This window comes from Mauremys mutica, chromosome 9, assembly GCF_020497125.1.
Source record: "Mauremys mutica isolate MM-2020 ecotype Southern chromosome 9, ASM2049712v1, whole genome shotgun sequence".
NCBI lineage: Eukaryota > Metazoa > Chordata > Testudines > Geoemydidae > Mauremys > Mauremys mutica.
Genome location: NC_059080.1, coordinates 65,956,663 through 65,976,084, shown reverse-complemented (window position 1 = coordinate 65,976,084; position 19,422 = coordinate 65,956,663). Strand labels below are relative to the sequence as shown.

General features: G+C 47.3%; 1 protein-coding gene across 8 annotated transcripts in view; it reads right to left on the bottom strand.

The window, feature by feature from the left end:
* Nucleotides 1-2,382: 2,382 nt before the first annotated feature.
* PXYLP1 (2-phosphoxylose phosphatase 1) overlaps nt 2,383-19,422 on the bottom strand; it is a 142,328-nt gene continuing 125,288 nt past the window's right edge. For all 8 annotated transcript variants that reach the window (XM_045031232.1, XM_045031227.1, XM_045031231.1 and 5 more), the window contains 2 exons: nt 8,304-8,443; nt 2,383-4,784 (listed from right to left, as the gene is read on the bottom strand). In XM_045031232.1, coding sequence (XP_044887167.1) covers nt 3,853-4,784; nt 8,304-8,443 — 1,072 coding nt within the window. In that variant the 3' untranslated portion in view covers nt 2,383-3,852. The remainder of the gene's footprint in view (nt 4,785-8,303; nt 8,444-19,422) is intronic.

Below are 19,422 nucleotides of genomic sequence, written 5' to 3'. Positions count from 1 at the left end.
TCTTGTCTGAAACTATGTTGCCTTAGATAAATGAGTTGCTGCGGGTATTTCTTCTTCCATCAATATCCTGTGCAGCCACACAAGGCCAGCAGTGAGAGAAAAAGCGGCATCGAAATGGAGTTTGAGGGCGGAGAGGAGGCTGTGGGTGAAGAGGGCTGTCGGGAAACGAAGAAACGTTACTCATCAGTAACAGAGGTTCAAGTTGCGTCTGGACATTGACACTCATTGAAGTGGCACCCCCGTTGCCTTGGGCATGGAAGCCTTTCCCAAAGCAGTGTCTGTGGGGGCTGCACACCTGTACCCTCTACTGAGGCAAGCGTTCCAGGCCTCAGTCTATCTAAGGAAGTGCAGCTGTTTACCTTCTCCGCCATAGGGTCTTCCATAGAGCCCCTTTTACAGTTTTCTTCCAGTTTTGCATCTAGTTTAGGTGTTATGTTTAAGGAAAATGTTTCTCTCGTTTCCAATCAATTGCAGAACTTTGAGCCTTCATGGGCTTGTCTCACATTGAGACCACTCTGACTGGTGAATCCCTAAAAGGCACAGACTGAGACTCTAGAGGGCTGGGAATCCATAAGGGGCCTATAACAGCTGCTGTCAGCACTCTCAATCACTCACACAGGCTACACTATCAGCCCCGACTTCTCCTTGGGTACTCAATTCCAAGCAGGGCTCACGTGCAAGGTCTGTGATATCTGTTCTCTGTGAACAGGACCAAGAAGCCCATGGAACCTTCTATCTTGGCTACACTTCACGCAGAGGCCTGGAGAATAGCACCAAAAACTAATTCCATAGACCCGTGGGCCTGCCACCTCCACATTCACTTGTGACATCATTTTACCTCCTGACATGAGGAATCCATTCTTGTACCCACCACAACACACGGCACTGACACCACACCATAGAGCCATCACATCTCAGAGCAGACTCTTCCTGTGAAGAGAAAGCGAAAGAGTAAACCCTGCTGTGGTATCCATGACACACCTAATAAAAGGAAGAAACAGACACTTTTCTCAAGATGATCCTCTGGAACAGACCTCTCTGCTGCACCTGGACACAGCAAAGGGTGCAATGCTGCTAGAGGGTGCATATGTGCAGGGAGCACCAATCTCATGATTGAAAATGGACAAGGGTCTGCGATGGGCAGTGCTTACTGGTGGTGCTGCATAGGGATTTAGCAGCTGAGTCACAACTCTGTCCTGTCTCTAGCATCCACTGCTGGTGTCACTCCCGGCACTGTGACGGTCTCCTTTCTGGTAGTATGTGACTTGGCCGCCAGACACATTGACTGTTGAGTCAGCCCCTTCCAGGGGGTTAAAAGAATGCAACAAAATATATATCTAAGGTTTCCTACAAAAGAAAGTCTGCAACTCACATCCAGGCCTCTGTGGGCTGCACGCCCTTGCCTCAGGGTTTACAATGTCTCTATCCCACCCCTTAGCTCCAGGGAGAAGGGGTTTGTACCCTTTCACAGGAAAGGGGTTGGTAAGGAAGCCTAGGCCTTCCCTCTCCACTGGGTTCTGGCCCAGGAGCCTATGACAGGCAGCATTATCAAACACCGAGGACTGCTTCAGGGTTGTCTCTCTGGGCCACTCCCTACCACTAGCCCTCCCAATCCAAAAGCCTCACAAATGGTTCACCAGAAGATGGAGTGACTGGTTCCCTAGTCCCAGGGAAAGACTAGTCCCTCCCCTAGGGCTTGTGGTAGCATTGCTTGTAGACCCCCGTCCCTACAGCCAGGACTCCAGCTAAAGAGTGCCAAGATAGGTCTCTCCCCCTACCCTACCTGCTCCCCTTCTGAGCTGCTGACTATCAAGCTCAGCAGATATGGTGGGGAAGAGCCACTTGGGCCTGAAACTGTTCCTTAACGCCTATTCCAGTGTGGGGTTTATATACCCCATTACAGGCCTCAAACAACAGCAGCTTATCAGCCTGAAGAAGTTATTGCAGCAGCCCTTTGTAGAGTGACTTAGGGAGTGCAATGCCTACTTTAGACAAGCTGATCATTTTCAATAAGTTTAAAAAAAGGTTGTTTAAAATGAGCTAAATCTCTCAACTTGATGCATTCTGTACCCTTCCCAACCCACCAGAAGAACAATGTAAATTTGCCCCATATACAGAGGTACAGGAACCTTTTCTGTGATTACACACTCCTAATGCAACATAAAAGACCCAAGATTTATATCTTTATTTCTCTTTAAGACCTTACAGTGTGTTTACTAGCCCCTACTCAGAAACAGTTTTAAGGAGGCAGAAAAAAATTAAATAATGCAGTGACAGTGAAAATTATCAATGAAGCAAACAACAGCTTGCAAGATAAATTTTAAAAGCTGGGTATAGTAAAGAAAAGTAAGAATTATATTGAACTCAAAGCACACACAAGTGTACAAATATTCCCCAAAACTTTATTTATAGAAACTTATTCAAATTCAGCATTTGAAAACGAGACAGAGAGACTGGAATGCTGATCAAGTTAGAGAACCTGATGTTCAGTTACATTTTCTTTGATTAACTAGCACCATTAAGTCACAAACCACAAACTAAATCATAATTATTTCTAGACATGTAAAAAACTCCACCATTATAAAATGCAATACTCTAGTAATGAAAATCTTTTTCAAACATTTGTATTAAAAATTGGATCTGCATTAACTACTTGTAAGAGATGAAAGTAGTTTAAAAATGGAGTTTTCATACCTACTATGGTGGCTCAAGGTAAATCATCCATAAAAGCTAGTTTGTTCCTAAGTCTGTTTATCCTGATCAAGGGAAAGCATGTACAAAATCAGCTTTTCACAGCCCTTTGCAAAGCAAGCAGGTAAGAAAAATGTAGTGTGCTATACATACACACAATACAGTATGTACCAGACTCGTCTTATAAAATAACATCTTCCTAGTCTATAAAAATACTAGTTGGACTACAAAATTTCTGAGCGTTTAGTCAAGCTGTCTTTCTGCCTCAAACAACCACTACATCACACTGAAACACATGAATATCAGCATGAATACAATTACTAATAGGAAAGATCCAAAAATTCTGCCATTAGACTGACTGATTTATTATTCTAATTTTCCCCTCACATTTATCTGTAATATTAGTATTTACTTATCTGTTTCTAGTGACAGTCACACACCCTTAACATTTCTGTATTGTGTTCAAACTATTTATGAAAGTGCTGAAAGTGCAATCAAAGAAGAGAAGTTTATATCCATTCATCCAGCATACCTACCTGAGGAACAAGTTTTCAGAAGGCTGTGTGCAAAATAAACACGCATACATTTGCACATGCTCAAAACACATGCGTGTATTTCTGCCAACTTGTCCCTTAATATTTCTGGCAAAGGGAAGAATGTTCCTGTCACAGGATTTCTTTAGCAAGACTATACTACAGATGGTTGGAATTCATAAATACTTTTGATCCAGTGTGCTCGTTATGTATTAAAACTATCGTGATAACATGGTGGAAAAAAACCATTTTGTTTATAAATGGTAACTTGCAGTGTCCAAATACAGCCCTGGAATACAGGGGAACCAAACCTATACTCAAACTTTTTCAAGCAATGTCCAGTTTACAGTAGCACACTTAATTTATCAATTAATTACAGATAATTTAGCAAATGTTTTCATACACATTCTAAAATAACCTAGCAAATTATTTTCTACTCCAGAACATCTAGAATGTCTTTTGATGAAAATACAACTGTATTAAAATCTGTTTCAAGCAATATTTTGTACTTTAATGTACAAGAATTTGAAAACCCAAAAGGTGAACTCCACCCCCTCCACCAATACAGACACACAGACCTTGTGTCAACACATAAATTAACATTTCTTCTTCTCCTCAACACCCCCCTTTAAAATGGTCTCCTGCGACATGCATCATAATAATTAGTGCTATTAAAAACTGAAAACATGCCCCTTTTGACAAAATGAACAAACTTTTCCAGAGGACACATGGGCTTGCTGGAATGCATGTTATGCTCCCGGCAAAACAAGGTCTGGAATGTGACATCAAACCCATTATATAGGATGCGGATGAAGTGTTCTCTGGGTTTTTTCCCATCCTGCCACAACTCAAAGACTAATCTGGCTGCAAATCTTGGAAACCTGGCTTCTGTAATGCCCAAGGCACTGAGAACAGGTGATAAGGTTACATCATGAGCTGAGAAAAGGACAAATAATTCTTCTTTCTTGCCTTCTGCAATGCGCTGCATCCGGTTAACAGTCTGATTAAGGAGAGGATGAACAGCCAGTAGAGCATACCAGAAGTAAAGTTTCTTTTCTTGTCTCTCTCTCTCATCCTCTAATTGGTGTGTCTTAATTACCTTAAAGTGTTCAATGTCAATGCAGCCATTTTTAGTACAAGGGAAACTGACATTGTGGCAAAAATGGCACAACATAGAATCTATTGGGTTAGAAGCTCTTAATTGCCTAGTGGGAATGCCTACTATTTTTGCCATATCCACATATGTTCTCTCCAAATGGCTGTTTTTCACCCTTAAGCTATACTGGCGGCGTTGCTCCTCTTCTAGGTAATGGTTTCTCATTGGGCAATCACAGCTTCCAGAACAAAAAATAGTGCTCCACTGATGTTTTATGTTAATTTTCTTCCAATCAAAATCTGGAAGGAAAGTATACAGAAGTGCTAACCCACTCTGCAGGGTTCGACTTTTTCCTGTTGTCTCCAAGTAGAGATGCTTTGCTGTCCAATCACTTGATAGCAGTTTATGTTTCTTTATATAAATTTCCCGTAATAGCTGTCCATTATGTAAGTGCTGTACAACACCTAGGAGAGATTTAAAAAATCCTGTTACCAGTGTTCGGATAAACGGGTTATGGGAAATGTCTGGAACTTTGATATTTTTGGGAAATGACAATTAGTAGTTTTCTAACATGCACAAATTAGTTAAAAAATGTTGATCTTACCCAGGAATCAAATTTCACTTAAGCTTGGCTATTATCCAGGAAGATTTCACAAAGTGTATATATATACACATATACACACACACACACACATTTCTAAACCTGAAATATAGGTTAGCTCTTTATACTCTTCAGTGTAGATAAACAGCTAGTTCTATAACCTTTAATAATAAAGCAGCTCATTCATGAGTAGTACTGGATATAGAACTTTAAAATAATTGAACAGGAAAGCTAGTCTGATGATCTATGAAAAATACTATGTGGTTTATAAAATGGATCCACATTCAGAGATTAACTCAGTTTCCAGGAGAAATCTGTTAACACAGTGCTGCTTGCACAAATAAACAGCCCTTAAGAAGTACATGCCACAAACCTGGAATGGGTTAGGGGAGCATAAACTGGCATTCAGACTCTCAAACTAGGGAAAGGAAATCTAGTCCCAACTACCAGCCTCTTCCCATTCTTTCTTCAGAGCTTGCTTTATTTCCAGAACCAAAATTCAAATCAACTCATACTACAGAATAAACACCCTCCACATCTCAGGCCTTTACAGCTTCACATGGCTGGGAAGGGAGAAGTCCCACCCTTCCCCTACAGTAGGCTCCTTTGCAACAGACTCCCCTTTCCTTTTACAACCCTGTTCAGCGCAGCCAACGGATGGGCGAGAACTCAGTTACTTTTGCATGCCAGAGCACCTTTACATGTTGTCACAGGGAGCGTCAGCTCTGGATACTAACTGACCCATACAGCCGATGTATGAGTCCTGGGATGGGGTAAAGTTAGATTCCCTCAACCTTCTGGAGCCTGTCAGATCCCATCGATCACCTTGGAGTGGATCACTGAAACAATAGCTAGTTGGCCAGTCCATGCTGAGAGTGTAATCATAACTTCTCCAAACCCATTCCTAGCACTAGATCCAGATTGTGGCCAGCTAGATCTGTAAACCAGCTGGGGTGGCCCTGTGGCTGTCACCATAGCCATAAATTCCAGAGTCAAATCAAAAGAATCCTCCTCCTCAAGGGTATCAGTCACTGAGTGACATTGGCCTCAGCCCTTGCAGTACCACCCCTCTTGAGGAATCTGCAAAGCTATCCCAGGATTGCTGCAGATTCCTCAAGAGGGGTGGTATTGCAGGGGCTGAGGTATTTGGGGAAGAGATAGAATTAAGGTATAATGATGTTATGGGGCAGGAATGAAGAATGTGCAGGTGGTCCACAGTGTACTCCTGGGGGAATTTTGTGCCACGGCGCAATGTGGAATTTTGAAGAAATTAATGTTGTGCGTGCAGAATTTCCCTTTTTTCCCACAGAAATGAGCTGCAGAGATGTTGGATGCCACTAGAAGCCGCTGGACCTGGCAGAGCCCAGCTCCCAAATAGAAGGCAAGGCTGGGGGAAGGGGGCGGGAACTGGAGGGTTCCCAGCAGTTGCAGTTCCCAGCATGTCCTGAAGGAAAGAGACAGCAGCACACAGGAAACTCTGTGCAAGCCTGGGACCCAGCATCAGGCTGTTTCTTCCTCTGGATCCCTGGGCTCTGGGAGGATAGGGTCTGTGAGTGTCTGATCTGGAATGGGGGGAGGCAGCTGGCCACTGGGGAGTGGGGTAGGGCTAGGGGTTGAGAGTGTCTGGGCTTTGGGAGGCAGGGGGGGACAGCTAGGCCTCTGGGGGCAGTGGGGGTCTGAGTGCCTGTGCTGGGGAGGGGGCCCCTGGCTGGGCTCTGGGGGGGAAGGGGGCAGAGAAGCAGGAACTGGGTTGACATAGGGGTTTCTTTAACTCTCTACTTCTGAGGGAATTTTTGTGTGTCTGTATTGTGACAGACATACTTGCTGAGAGGTATTTTGAAATAAATTACCAAAATAATTGAAACTGGTGCGATTATGTAGTGTTATTTTGACAAATGCGTAGAATTTTTACTTTTTAGGCACCAAATTCCCCCAGGAGTAACAGTGGATATGAATGGTTCAGTATTGTTTTAAATATTGTAAAGGGAGTCCAGAGCACGGAGGTTTGTGCTGCTAGTGTGGTTTTTAGAAAGCAAAATAAATCCATATACTGAGGTAAGAAATCTGACAACACTAAAACTAATTCCTTGCTCACAACCACATTTCAACCCAACTGTGTTATGACTCCTTTCCCTAGGTTTGCAGATAGGGATTTTTGTTTGTTTGTTTTATAAGGGCTTTTGTTAATTTTGGAGGAAAATATTTGGACAGCAAATAAAAATAAATGTACAAACAGGGATTGTAGCTTATACACAATAGGTGCTATATGTTGACCAGAATTGATAATACACATAAAATACACAAATACATTTGAGGACCTGAGTCCAACATGTTTTCATATATCATGTGATATATACACTTCATTTTTATTATAATAGTGAGGATAATGTATCTGTTTGACCTAAACTGTAACACGGTTTTACAAACAGGAAATGCATGATGGTGTAATATAAACGTTTTATCAGAATAAATGAGGGACAGTATGTTACTCACAAGAAGTGAAGCCATGACAGAGTTATGCAAATAATCCCCATTTGCTACCAATGAAAACTATACACCACATAACAAAGCCATCATGTGTCCTATGCATGCCATATTTTAGAGCCAAACTAGTTCAGGAATGTTTTAGAATTGTTAAACAATTTATTGGAATTTCTTTTTAATCCCATCATCTGTAAAATTCGTCTCTCTTCATATCAACTTAATCCAATTGAACAGAACTCAGAGCGAGAAAGAAAAATAAACTCATACATTAAAAGCCCCTCATATAATCTAAAAAAGCGTTTCCATTTCCATTTCCGTTTCCATTTCCATACCGACAAGTGCCACAATTTGTCCTCTGCTCTCTCAGGATCTCCCTGGGCTAGAAGCAGCAACTTCATCACAGGGGAAAATTGGCAATTAAATCTTGCCAATCATGTCTAAATTTGATGGATCATAAGATATTGAACTGTAAGCCTGCTACCAACTCAGCATTAATTATTCTTCCTGGATGTTGGACTAATGTACATTTTTAGGGGGTGCAGAATGGAATTCCATGTTTGGGAGAGGAGGGAAAAGGAAATAAGGTTGATTTTTTTTTTAAATGGCAACTGTTTGCCGTTCTGCGGTTTAACATGTTAGAACTAGTCTCAACAGTGATGCATTAGTAGGCTGAATGTAGGCAAGGTATATGACACTATCATGACTGTGTGTGGTATATGCAGCTTTTGACATGGCCATATCCCATCTACACTGGGATTGGAAACAAAGTTAGCTGGCAGAATCATTTTTCAACATGGTTCTACTTAATACACACTGAATTCCTATCTAAACAGGGCCATAGAGCCCTGGAAGTGGACTATGTTTTGTTGGAGACCGAGAAGGTGGTACAGGAACTTACCTGTCTGTGTAAGTTCTCCCATTTCACACAAAGAATGACTGGGGTAACGAGGCAGGCTGCTCAGGGTGCCATCCATTTGGGCTTCAGAGCCTTGGGACATATGCCTAACAAAAGCTTCAAGCTGAGGGTGAGACGGCTTCCTGAAGAGGTAAACCAAAACATGAACACTCCCGTAAGTGCATGCAAAAATAGCTCAGAAAAGTGAAGAGTTCTAATTAGGGTCAGATCACGTAATCTCATGACAAGGAAATATTTCCTGTTGAGAAAACAGCTGCTCTTGGTCAGGGGTTTCCTTAAAAAAATCCAGCCACATAGCTGTGCACTGATATTAAAGAACTGGTGAGGACAAAATAAAGGACTTTAATGTGTCCGAATGTCCAAGGAGAATATCAAAAATTCAATAAAAGTTAATATTCTTCAGTTTAGTAACTTTTGTGGTTACTTGCACGAATCTCATTATAACAATATTGGGAAAAATCCCTTGTGTGGAGGGATTTTTTTTCAGAACCAGAAAGACTACTCCATTTCAACAGCATCGTCTGTAGCCACACGACCTTGGTTTGTGATTTTGTCAGGTCTGATAATCTAAACAGGGCTGACTGGGTCAGTATTTAGATGAGAGATCTTCAGGGAATTCTTAGGTACTATAGTGCAGGAAGTGCTGTTGGCAATGCAGTAAGTCATACTTTTCTCTGAGTCCATTTCTACTCCGTTTCTTAAAGGGCACTGTGCCATTGCTGGAACTGTCTTTAAATGAGAAGTAAAAGCAACTTCCTAACTTCTCCTGGCCATTAAAAACACCATGCTCCTTTTTGTAAGAGTAGAAGAATTATTCCACATGACCTGGCTAAATTAATGGATAATTCATGGGTAACTACCCACCTGCAAATTCACATTCAGCTTGAATTGAATAAGCTATTCCTTGTATCAAATAGTATAGTGTTAATCTGTAACCACTTGCAAGAGTGTTTATAAAAAACTATTCTTGTACATACTTACATGACCTTACAGCTAAATTTTCATTTATATTGTAGTGGCACCCAAAAAGACTAATTGAAATGGGACCCTTTGCGTCAGGCACAGTACAGACATGAGATGACATGCATCTTAATACTCTTGAGCTGACCATTATGGATGAGGCCAAAACAAACCAAGCAGTGTCATAGTAAGATTGAGGGGAAATATTCACAGAATACTCAGTATTTTACCCAGGCAGGCAAACAGACAACAAATATCAAATATTCTCCATAATCTCTCTCTAATCTCTGTCTAGCAGCAGAGTTTGAGAGTGAGTTAGTTCATATAAATTGTGAGTGTTAGTGGCAATATCTAAATTACATATTTACAATTTAATAGAGTGACTAAAAGTCATTTTTTATGACCAATTATCCCTGCAAAGATACCCTGATGCCCTGATCTATATACATGCAGTATGTATTTCACTACTAATAAAACTTTGCACTTCCAAGCCTTTCAAAGTGCTTTATCACCATTAACGAAACATTCATCAATTTCCCTCTGAGACAAGTAGTTTCATTTTACAGGTAGAAAAACTGAGCAGCACAAAGCTTAAGTAAGTTGCCCCTGGATATACAGTCATAACATGGACAACGATCAATATTTAAACATTATACCAACAAATAACATTCTTTCAACAAATAATTTCAGTTATGTGAAAAGTAAATATTTGGCTTCCCTGATACTACGAACAAGAAACACAGCTCTAGCTCTGAAGTAGTCATGTCTTGGCTGTTGCTCCATTTCAAACTTTTGCAATGTCCTGGAATACAGAGCACACCTAGGAACTCACAGTGGCACTAAAATCTCTCATGCATTGCAGCTTCCGAGGTGTCCTCGGCACTGTGGCATGTAACTAATGGACAACTCTATGAGAATGAAACAGAGGGGCAGCAATATGGAGCAAGGAGGTTGATAGATACTGGCTTTTCCTTCTCATCAGTGAAGATGGCTGTAACAGAAAGATGGCTAACCCCATCCTAAAGTTACACCCCATCAGGAGGTGATGGCTACTCCACAGCTGTTCTTTTGGCCTTTCACTGAGACGGCTGGGGAAGTAGTGTGTTTATTTTAAGAAATTAAAACAAGTACACATGCAGTAACAGCAACTGACTGCAAACATTCTCTTATCATACAAGTGTCATGGCTACAACTGTCATGGATATAAGCAAAACGTATCTGAAATTAACACAATAACTGAGAGTTCAAATTAATTGAAGATGTGTCTAAATCCCCTACACTGCTTTGAAAATCTCAACCAAAGTGATTCCATACCACAATCTGAACTCTTATATTATTGCTGTTGGTGGGTTACTTAAGGGGGTATTTGAAGATTAAGCAAGATGATAATAAGGGGAAAAATGAGGAGAGAAGCAAAGGAATAGATTGATTTTTCTGTGTATGGGTGGGAACTTAAAAATGTATGTTCAAATTCATGATAGGACTATATCACATACATACATGTTAAGTCATATATTTAACGCATGCAGAAATAAAAAATATGAAACACACACAAGCTTTGAAAATCATAACAATGGTGTGTCTGCATTCTCATATTCCATTACATACAAGATACACTTCTAAAAGGTATCTAGTCCAGTGTCATTGTATTTCCCCCCTTTTCCCTCCAACTCCTACCCCCCCATCCCTATCCCAACTATTCCAGCTCTAGCCAGCTTACTTAACCATGGAAATCCAAGACTGTTGACATCTCCTCGATATGGCGTTTAGCCATCAATATCAGATATAGCCACCTATTTCTTAATATTGCTTAGAAATAATTAATTTGACTGGGATTTTGGTTTTAAGCAGAACTGACTTTGACTTTATAAAGAGAAATTCTTAAAGGGTCTCTAGTTCTTTTATGAAAAAGTTTATATAGAACTATTAAAAAAAAGACACACCTACACCCTACTGACTTTACAAAACTATACAAAACGGATATGAAAACTTATGTCTATGAACTTTATGCTTTTCTCTGAAAGTTTATCTGATCCACTAGAGGGTGCCACAATGCCATCTGAATAAAAGCATTCTGAAACAAGAAATCTGGCATCAGATTTTCTCAATATAAAGGCAACAGTGCTCACATGGGATCTTCCTAGATGCATAGTTCCAAGGGAGCAGATGTCTTTTGTTAATAAGAATGTATCTAGCATGAAGATACACTAATTGCATTAGCTCTCAGGCAAATCAGTTCACTCAATTGGGATCAAAATGCCCCTTTCTTTTTTGTCTGCAGTCTTAAATAGATTCCCAAAACCACAGTGTTTATTATATTTTTCTTTATAAAGGGATTAGAAAAAAGTTGTTTGTACTTTACTGTAACTATGTAAGTGGAAAATCACAAGCAGTGACAAATTGTGAGAAAAGAAAAAGGGCATAAAGAAAGGAAAAAGACGGTTACTCACCTGTAGTAACTGTTGTTCTTCGAGATGTGTTGCTCCTATCCATTCCAGTTAGGTGTGCGCGCCGCGTGTGCATGGCATCTCGGAACTTTTTTACCCTAGCAACACCGGCGGGCCGGCTGGCGCCCCCTGGAGTGGCGCCGCTATGGTGCTAAATATATACCCCAGCCGGCCCGTCCGCTCCTCAGTTCCTTCTTGCCGGCTACTCCGACAGTGGGGAAGGAGGGCGGGTCTGGAATGGATAGGACCAACACATCTCGAAGAACAACAGTTACTACAGGTGAGTAACCGTCTTTTCTTCTTCGAGTGATTGCTCCTATGCATTCCAGTTAGGTGATTCCCAAGCCTTACCTAGGCGGTGGGGTCGGAGTGAGACGTGGCGGAGTATAACACCGCGGAGCCGAAGGCTGCGTTGTCTCGAGACTGCTGCACCAACGCGTAATGGGAGGCGAAGGTGTGGACCGAAGACCAGGTGGCCGCTCGACAGATGTCCTGGATCGGAACGTTGGCCAGGAAGGCAACAGACGAGGCATGCGCCCTCGTCGAGTGTGCAGTGACGCGGCCTGGTGGTACGCGAGCCAGCTCATAGCAGGTCCGGATACACGCTGTAACCCATGAGGAAATCCGCTGGGCGGATATCAGCTCTCCCTTCATGCGGTCAGCAACCGCTACGAACAGCTGGGGCGAACGCCGGAAGGGCTTAGTCCGCTCGATGTAGAAAGTGAGCGCTCTGCGGACGTCGAGGGTATGCAGCTGCTGTTCCCGAGGCGAGGCATGTGGCTTCGGGTAGAACACCGGGAGGAAGATCTCCTGGTTGAGATGGAAAGCTGACACTACCTTCGGGAGGAAGGCCGGATGAGGGCGAAGCTGCACCTTGTCCCCATGAAAGACCGTGTATGGCGGGTTGACCGTTAGAGCGCGAAGCTCCGAGACTCGTCTCGCTGATGTAATAGCGATGAGGAAGGGCCGTCTTCCAAGAGAGGTATAGCAGGGAGCACGTGCTAAGGGCTCGAAAGGAGGACCCATCAGTTTGGCCAAGACGAGATTCAAATCCCAGGTCGGGCCGGGCGCCGCACCGGCGGGGTACAAGCGGTCCAGGCCCTTGAGGAAGCGGGGAAACCATCGGGTTCGAGAAGATGGAGCGCCCTTCCACGGAGGGAAGAAAGGCAGATACCGCTGCCAGGTGGACTCTCAAGGAGGAGACCGCCAGACCTTGCTCCTTAAGGCGCCAGAGGTAGTCCAGGATGGTAGGGACCGGGACCAGGAATGGATTAAGACCTCGATGATCACACCAGAGTTCAAATCTCTTCCACTTCGCCAGGTAAGTGGAGCGAGTGGAAGGCTTTCTGCTCTCGAGCAGGACTTGTTGAACTGCAGCAGAACAGCCTCTCTCCGCGTGAGTCAGCCACTCAGGTACCAAGCTGTCAGATGGAGGGACTGCAGGTTGGGTGGTGGAGTCTTGCCGAAGTCCTGGGTGATGAGGTCGGCGACAACGGGAGGGGGATGGGTTCCCGAACGGAGAGCTCGAGCAGCAGGGTATACCAGTGCTGCCTCGGCCAGGCCGGCGCGATCAGAATGACGTGAGCTCTGTCCCTCCGAAGCTTCAGGAGCACTCGGTGCACGAGCGGGAACGGAGGGAAGGCGTAGAGGAGGCGATCCGTCCAGGGGTAAAGGAAGGCGTCCGACAGGGAGCCCGGCGAGCGACCCTGGAACGAGCAAAACAGGTGGCACTTCCTGTTCTCCTTGGAGGCAAATAGGTCTACTTGGGGAAACCCCCACCTCCGGAAGATTGTGTGGGCGACGTCTGGACGGAGGGACCACTCGTGGGAGAGGAACGACCTGCTGAGATGGTCGGCCAGCGTGTTCTGCACTCCCGGAAGAAAGGACGCTTCCAGGTGAATGGAGTGGGTCACGCAGAAGTCCCACAGGAGCATCGCTTCCTTGCAGAGGAGGGAGGAGCGGGCTCCGCCCTGCTTGTTTACGTAGAACATCGCGGTGGTGTTGTCCGTAAACACTGTCGCACAACGGCCTTGCAGGTGGGTGCAGAAGGTGCGACAGGCCAGGCGGATGGCGCGCAGCTCGCGAACATTGATGTGGAGGGCGAGCTCCTGTGCCGACCACTGGCCCTGCGTGTGGAGATCGCCCAGGTGGGCCCCCCAACCGAGTGCTGAGGCATCCGTGGTCAGAGTGACGGACGGCCGAGGAGGGCGGAACGGAACTCCGGCACACACGACTTCCGGGTCGAGCCACCAGTTGAGGGACTCGAGGGTCGTCCTGGTGACCGTGACCACCATGTCGATGGGGTCTCGGTGTGGCCGGTACACCGATGCGATCCACGACTGGAACGGACGAAGGTGGAGTCGCGCGTACGCGGTGACATACGTGCACGAGGCCATGTGGCCTAGGAGGCGGAGGCAGGAGCGCACCGTCGTGGTAGGGAAGGCGACGAGGTCCCGGATGATGGAGACCATCGACTGGTGCCGAGCGCGAGGGAGGCAGGCTCTGGCCAGTGTGGAGTCGAGGACCGCTCCGATGAACTCCACCCGCTGCGTCGGAATCAAAGTGGACTTCTCGGTGTTGATGAGAAGGCCGAGTTCCTGAAAGAGAGACAGGATTTCTGCCATGTGGTCCATCACAAGTTGCCGGGACTGACCTCGAACCAGCCAGTCGTCGAGATATGGGTAAACGTGCATCTGACGACGATGGAGGGCTGCGGCGACTACCGCCATGCACTTGGTAAACACCCTCGGGGCGGTGGAAAGTCCGAACGGCAACACTGCAAACTGGTAGTGGGTGTCGTTGACCAGAAACCAAAGGTAACGACGATGGGGAGGGTAGATCGCGACATGGAAGTATGCGTCCTTCATGTCGAGGGCGGCAAACCAGTCTCCCGGATCCAGAGAGGGAATGATGGTCCCCAAAGTGACCATGCGAAACTTGGGCTTGAGCAGGTACTTGTTCAGCTCGCGAAGGTCCAGGATAGGACGCAGCCCGCCTTTCGCCTTGGGGATGAGAAAATAACGGGAATAGAATCCCCTGCCCCGCCTGTCTTGAGGCACTGCTTCTATGGCACCCACGCTCAACAGAGTCTGGACCTCTTGTACGAGGACTTGCTCGTGAGAGGGGTCCCTGAAGAGGACAGGGAGGGTGGGTGGGAAGGAGGGGGCGAAACAAATTGCAGGCGGTATCCCGACTGGACTGTTTGGAGCACCCAGTTGTCCGTTGTTAATCGGGACCACGCCGAAAAGAAATGGGATAGGCGGTTGAAAAACAGAGGGGAAGGATCCGGAAGGGAGAGTGATGGGCCGCCCTCGAGCGTCCCATCAAAAGGCCTGTTTAGCCCCCTGCGGGGCCTTCGAAGCGGCCTGGCCCTGGTTGCGGCGGTTGCCGGATGGACGACGGCGATTTTGGGCCGGATGTCGGCTGTTGTAAGGGCGATACCGGGACTGGTAGGCCGGTCGGGAGGGCTGTGGACGGAATGGCCTACGCTGCGTCGCTGGCATATGCATGCCTAACGTGCGTATCGCGATACGGCCGTCCTTTAAAGTTTGGATCCTAGAATCCGTCTTCTCAGAGAACAGCCCTTTAGTATCAAAGGGAAGGTCCTGTAACGTATATTGGACCTCCGGCGGCAGAGTGGAAGACTGTAGCCAGGCAATACGCCGCATCGTGACCCCGGAGGCCAAGGTCCTCACACCCGAGTCCGCAGCGTCGAGGGCAGCTGAAATTGAGGATCTAGACGACCTCCTTCCCTCCTCCAACATGGCCGTGAATTCCTGTCGGGAGGCTGTCGGCAGGAGCTCGGTAAATTTCGCCAGGGACGTCAGGATGTCGAAGACGTACCTGGCGAGGAGGACCATTTGGTTGGCAATCCTCATTTGCAGGCCTCCTGCAGAATAGACCTTCCGGCCTAGCAGGTCCATACGCTTTGCGTCCTTTGACTTAGGTGCCGCAGCCGGTTGACAGTGCCGCTCCCTGTCATTAACCTACTGGACTACCAGGGAGTCCGGGGTCGGATGTATATACAAGTATTCATAGCCCGTGGGAGGGACAGAGTACGTTCGCTCAACACCACGGGCTGTAGGGGGCACGGACGCCGGCGTCTGCCAGATAGTGGTGGCGTTCTTCTGCACCGTCCGTACAAACGGCAGTGCAACTCGCACCGGCATGTCAGCCTCCACCACGTTGGTGATAGGGTCCTCGTCCTCGTGCACTTTCTCTATGGGCAAGGCCATCGCCGTTGCCACACGACGAAGGAGGTCCTGGTGAGCTCTCACATCAATAGGGGGAGGCTCCTTAGTTGCTGCACCGGCCACCGCCTCATCAGGCGAGGACGAGGAGGACAACCCCTGGACCACCGTCTCCGAAGATGGGTTCGCCACCTGCCCGTCGGGGGGTGCGGGCTGCGCGTGGTCTTGGGACTCCGATGCTACAGCATCCGCCGCTGGAGTCGAAGGGGCCGGTCTGGACACCGTCGCCTCTGGGACTTTGCGCTCTGACGCGGGGGGCCTCGGTGGAAAAGGCACCCCCTGGGCCTCGTACTGGCCCCATGGAACCCAAAAGCCCCACGGTTGTGCCCCTTGAGGATGGTCTCGTGGGGTGGGCGGCAGGAGTCCGTATCCGTCCGCGCCGGAAGCGACCGACGCGGGTAGAGAAGACCACGGCGGTGCCGAAGCGCTGGCAGAGTGCGCTGCCGAATGGGGCAGTCCGTCCCCGGATGGCAAAGAAGCGCGAGGTTGCTCCCGTCGGTACCGGGAAGGCGACCGGGAGTGACGTCCGCCACGGTGCCGGGAGCTCGACCGGTGCCGGGAGCTCGACCGGTGCTGGGAGCTCGACCGGGATTGAGATCGACGGTGCCACGAACGTCCGCGCGAGTTGCGGTGCCGAGAGCGGCGCCGGGACGGCTATCTCTGATGGTGCCGGCGCAATGGCGACCTGGATCTCGAGCGGCGTCGGGAGTACGACCGGTACCGCGATGACGAGCGGTACCGGGACTGCGACCGACGTTTTGATGGCGATCGGTACCGCGAAGGCGAGCGGTGCCGAGATCGCGAGCGCCTGGATGGAGACCTGCCGCGGGACCGGGAACGGGACCGGGACAGGGAGCGTCGTCCATGCTGCCTGTCCAGGGACGGTGGCCGGGTCATTCTAGCCGGCTTCCCTGCGGACACGACGGCCTGCACCGGCGGTGCCGGGGGCTGGAGGCCCGGTGCCTCTATGAGCTGGATCAGGTCTCTTGCGGAGGCGAATGTCTCCAGCGTTGATGGTAGCCGGGGCTCAACCGCGGACGGTACCGGGGAGCGTGGCGGCGCCGGACTCGACGGGCCTTGCGGCGCCGGAGTCAAGGGTCTGGTGCACGGCTTGTGCACGGGCGCCGCGGGGGCCGCAAGCTGTGCAACCGCTCTTGCAGAGTCCTCAGAGCGGGCCTGAGCTATTGCCTTCGCCAGTCTCTGCTTTCTCGCCGGCGAAAGCGAGCGGTGCCGCGACTTCGCGGTCGCTTTCTGTATCGGCGGTGCCGCGGAGGTGGAGCGGCTCGGTGCCGCCGGTGCGCTCTGCACCGAGGCAGTTCGCGGTGCCGGCGCAGACGGTGCCGGTGGTTGAAGCGACGCTTCCATTAGGATCTGCTTCAGGCGGATATCCCGCTCTTTCCACGTCCGCGGTTTAAAAGTTGAGCAGATCGAACACTTGTCCATTCTGTGCCCCTCGCCCAGGCAGCGGAGACAGGCGTCGTGCGGGTCTCCGATGGGCATAGGCTTCTGGCACGCCGCACAGGGCTTAAAGCCCGGTGCCTTGGGCATGAGCCCGCACCGGGTGAGGTAAAAGGGGAAACCCCCCCCCTTTCACCTTATCTATATACACTAACTATATCTAAAACTGTAAACTAACTACGAAACTAACTATATACAACAAAGATGTGAACGCTAGGGATCGTGGAGAACGAAAAGCACTCCACAGTTCCAACTGGCCATCACGGGCGGTAAGAAGGAACTGAGGAGCGGACGGGCCGGCTGGGGTATATATTTAGCGCCATAGCGGCGCCACTCCAGGGGGCGCCAGCCGGCCCGCCGGTGTTGCTAGGGTAAAAAAGTTCCGAGATGCCGTGCACGCGCGGCGCGCACACCTAACTGGAATGCATAGGAGCAATCACTCGAAGAAGAAGTTTAAGTTTTACAGTATTAATACAGTTTGGAAGGAAAACAAATTAATTTATGGGATTTTAGCCAATCCCACACTGTTTCCAGATTTTGGGAATTTTTATGTAGGTCAAATGAAGTGCAATGTTAGGAAAGTACAGGCCATAAAAAGTTTCCTTTATTTCTAGATCACTTCGGGTTTCCTATTATAGCAACTTTGGCCATGTACCACAAAGCTTAATTCTGTTCTAAATATGGAATTTAACTAACCCTACAAAAAGTTTAGTGCATTTGACATGTCTCAGGAATAAGAATCTAAAATGAAAGAAATACATTTAAAGAAAATTATTTTGTATGTAATCCTTCTGCCAACAGGTTTGTATAAAATTTGAAGGCTAGAACATTATGACTTTTTTTTTTTGGCTAACCAAAAGCAAGTCTAAAACCTTTGTGGTCTTTTAATAAACTTTAGCCCGCATAAACTGCCATTTGTAATTTTCTCCCAGCAATGCTTCCCTTTAATGAAATTTCTAGCTCTTTTGTTAAGCTCTTCAAACAACACAATAGTGAGACAAATTGCAAGAGCTGCTCTACTGCTTGCTCTGCTGCTTCTGTTATATCACCAGTAATTCTAGTGCGGGGTTTCTCAACAAGGGTTGCCGCTTGTGTAGGGAAAGCCCCCGGTGGGCTTTCCCTACACAAAGCCCCCGGTGGGCCGGGCCGGTGTGTTTACTGATCGCGGCTCCCACTGGCCACAGATCACTGCTCCGGGCCAATGGGAGCTGCTGAAAGCGGCGGCCAGTAAGTCCCTTGGCCCGCGCCGCTTCCAGCAGCTCCAATTGGCACGGAGCAGCGATCCACGGCCAGTGGGAGCCGCGATCGGCAGGACCGGTGGACGGGGCAGGTAAACACACTGGCCCTGCCCGCCGGGGGCTTTCCCTACACAAGCGGCGACCCCTATTTGAGAAACCCTGTTCTAGTGGACTAAAACTGTTACTGGTGAAACTGTTGGGAATTATTTGAGGGAAGGAATAGAAACCACATAGCAGATATCTCTCAAATCATTATTACTGGTACAATGAAGAAGGGAGTGATACACATAATACTAGGACAGAACAACTAATATCCAGGACTTAACAGCAACCTTTGAATATCAATGAATTACAAAACATGAAACAGATACATTAAGTTATTTAATTTCTAAGTTTCTTTTAACATACAGACGCCCCCCGACTTACGCAAGCATTCCGTTCTGGAATGCCTTGCGTAACTCAAATTTTGTGTCAGTCGGAAACATACTTGACAATTATGCAAAAAAAGAAAACCAAAAAAAATCCAACCAACTCCTATTTCTAGCTTCCACAACTTTTTCCGTTAGTGTGGATTTGTGTAAGTCGGGTTTGTGTAACCCGGGGGGGGGGGGGGGGTGGGGCATCTGTACAAGCATACACCCACAGAAATCAGTACAGAAGATTATGTTATTGGATTCCCTATTCTGAAAGCTGGATTTCAGACCTGGAAACCTTTCTGGTTGCTTCTAATAATTTCAGAAAAGTGGAG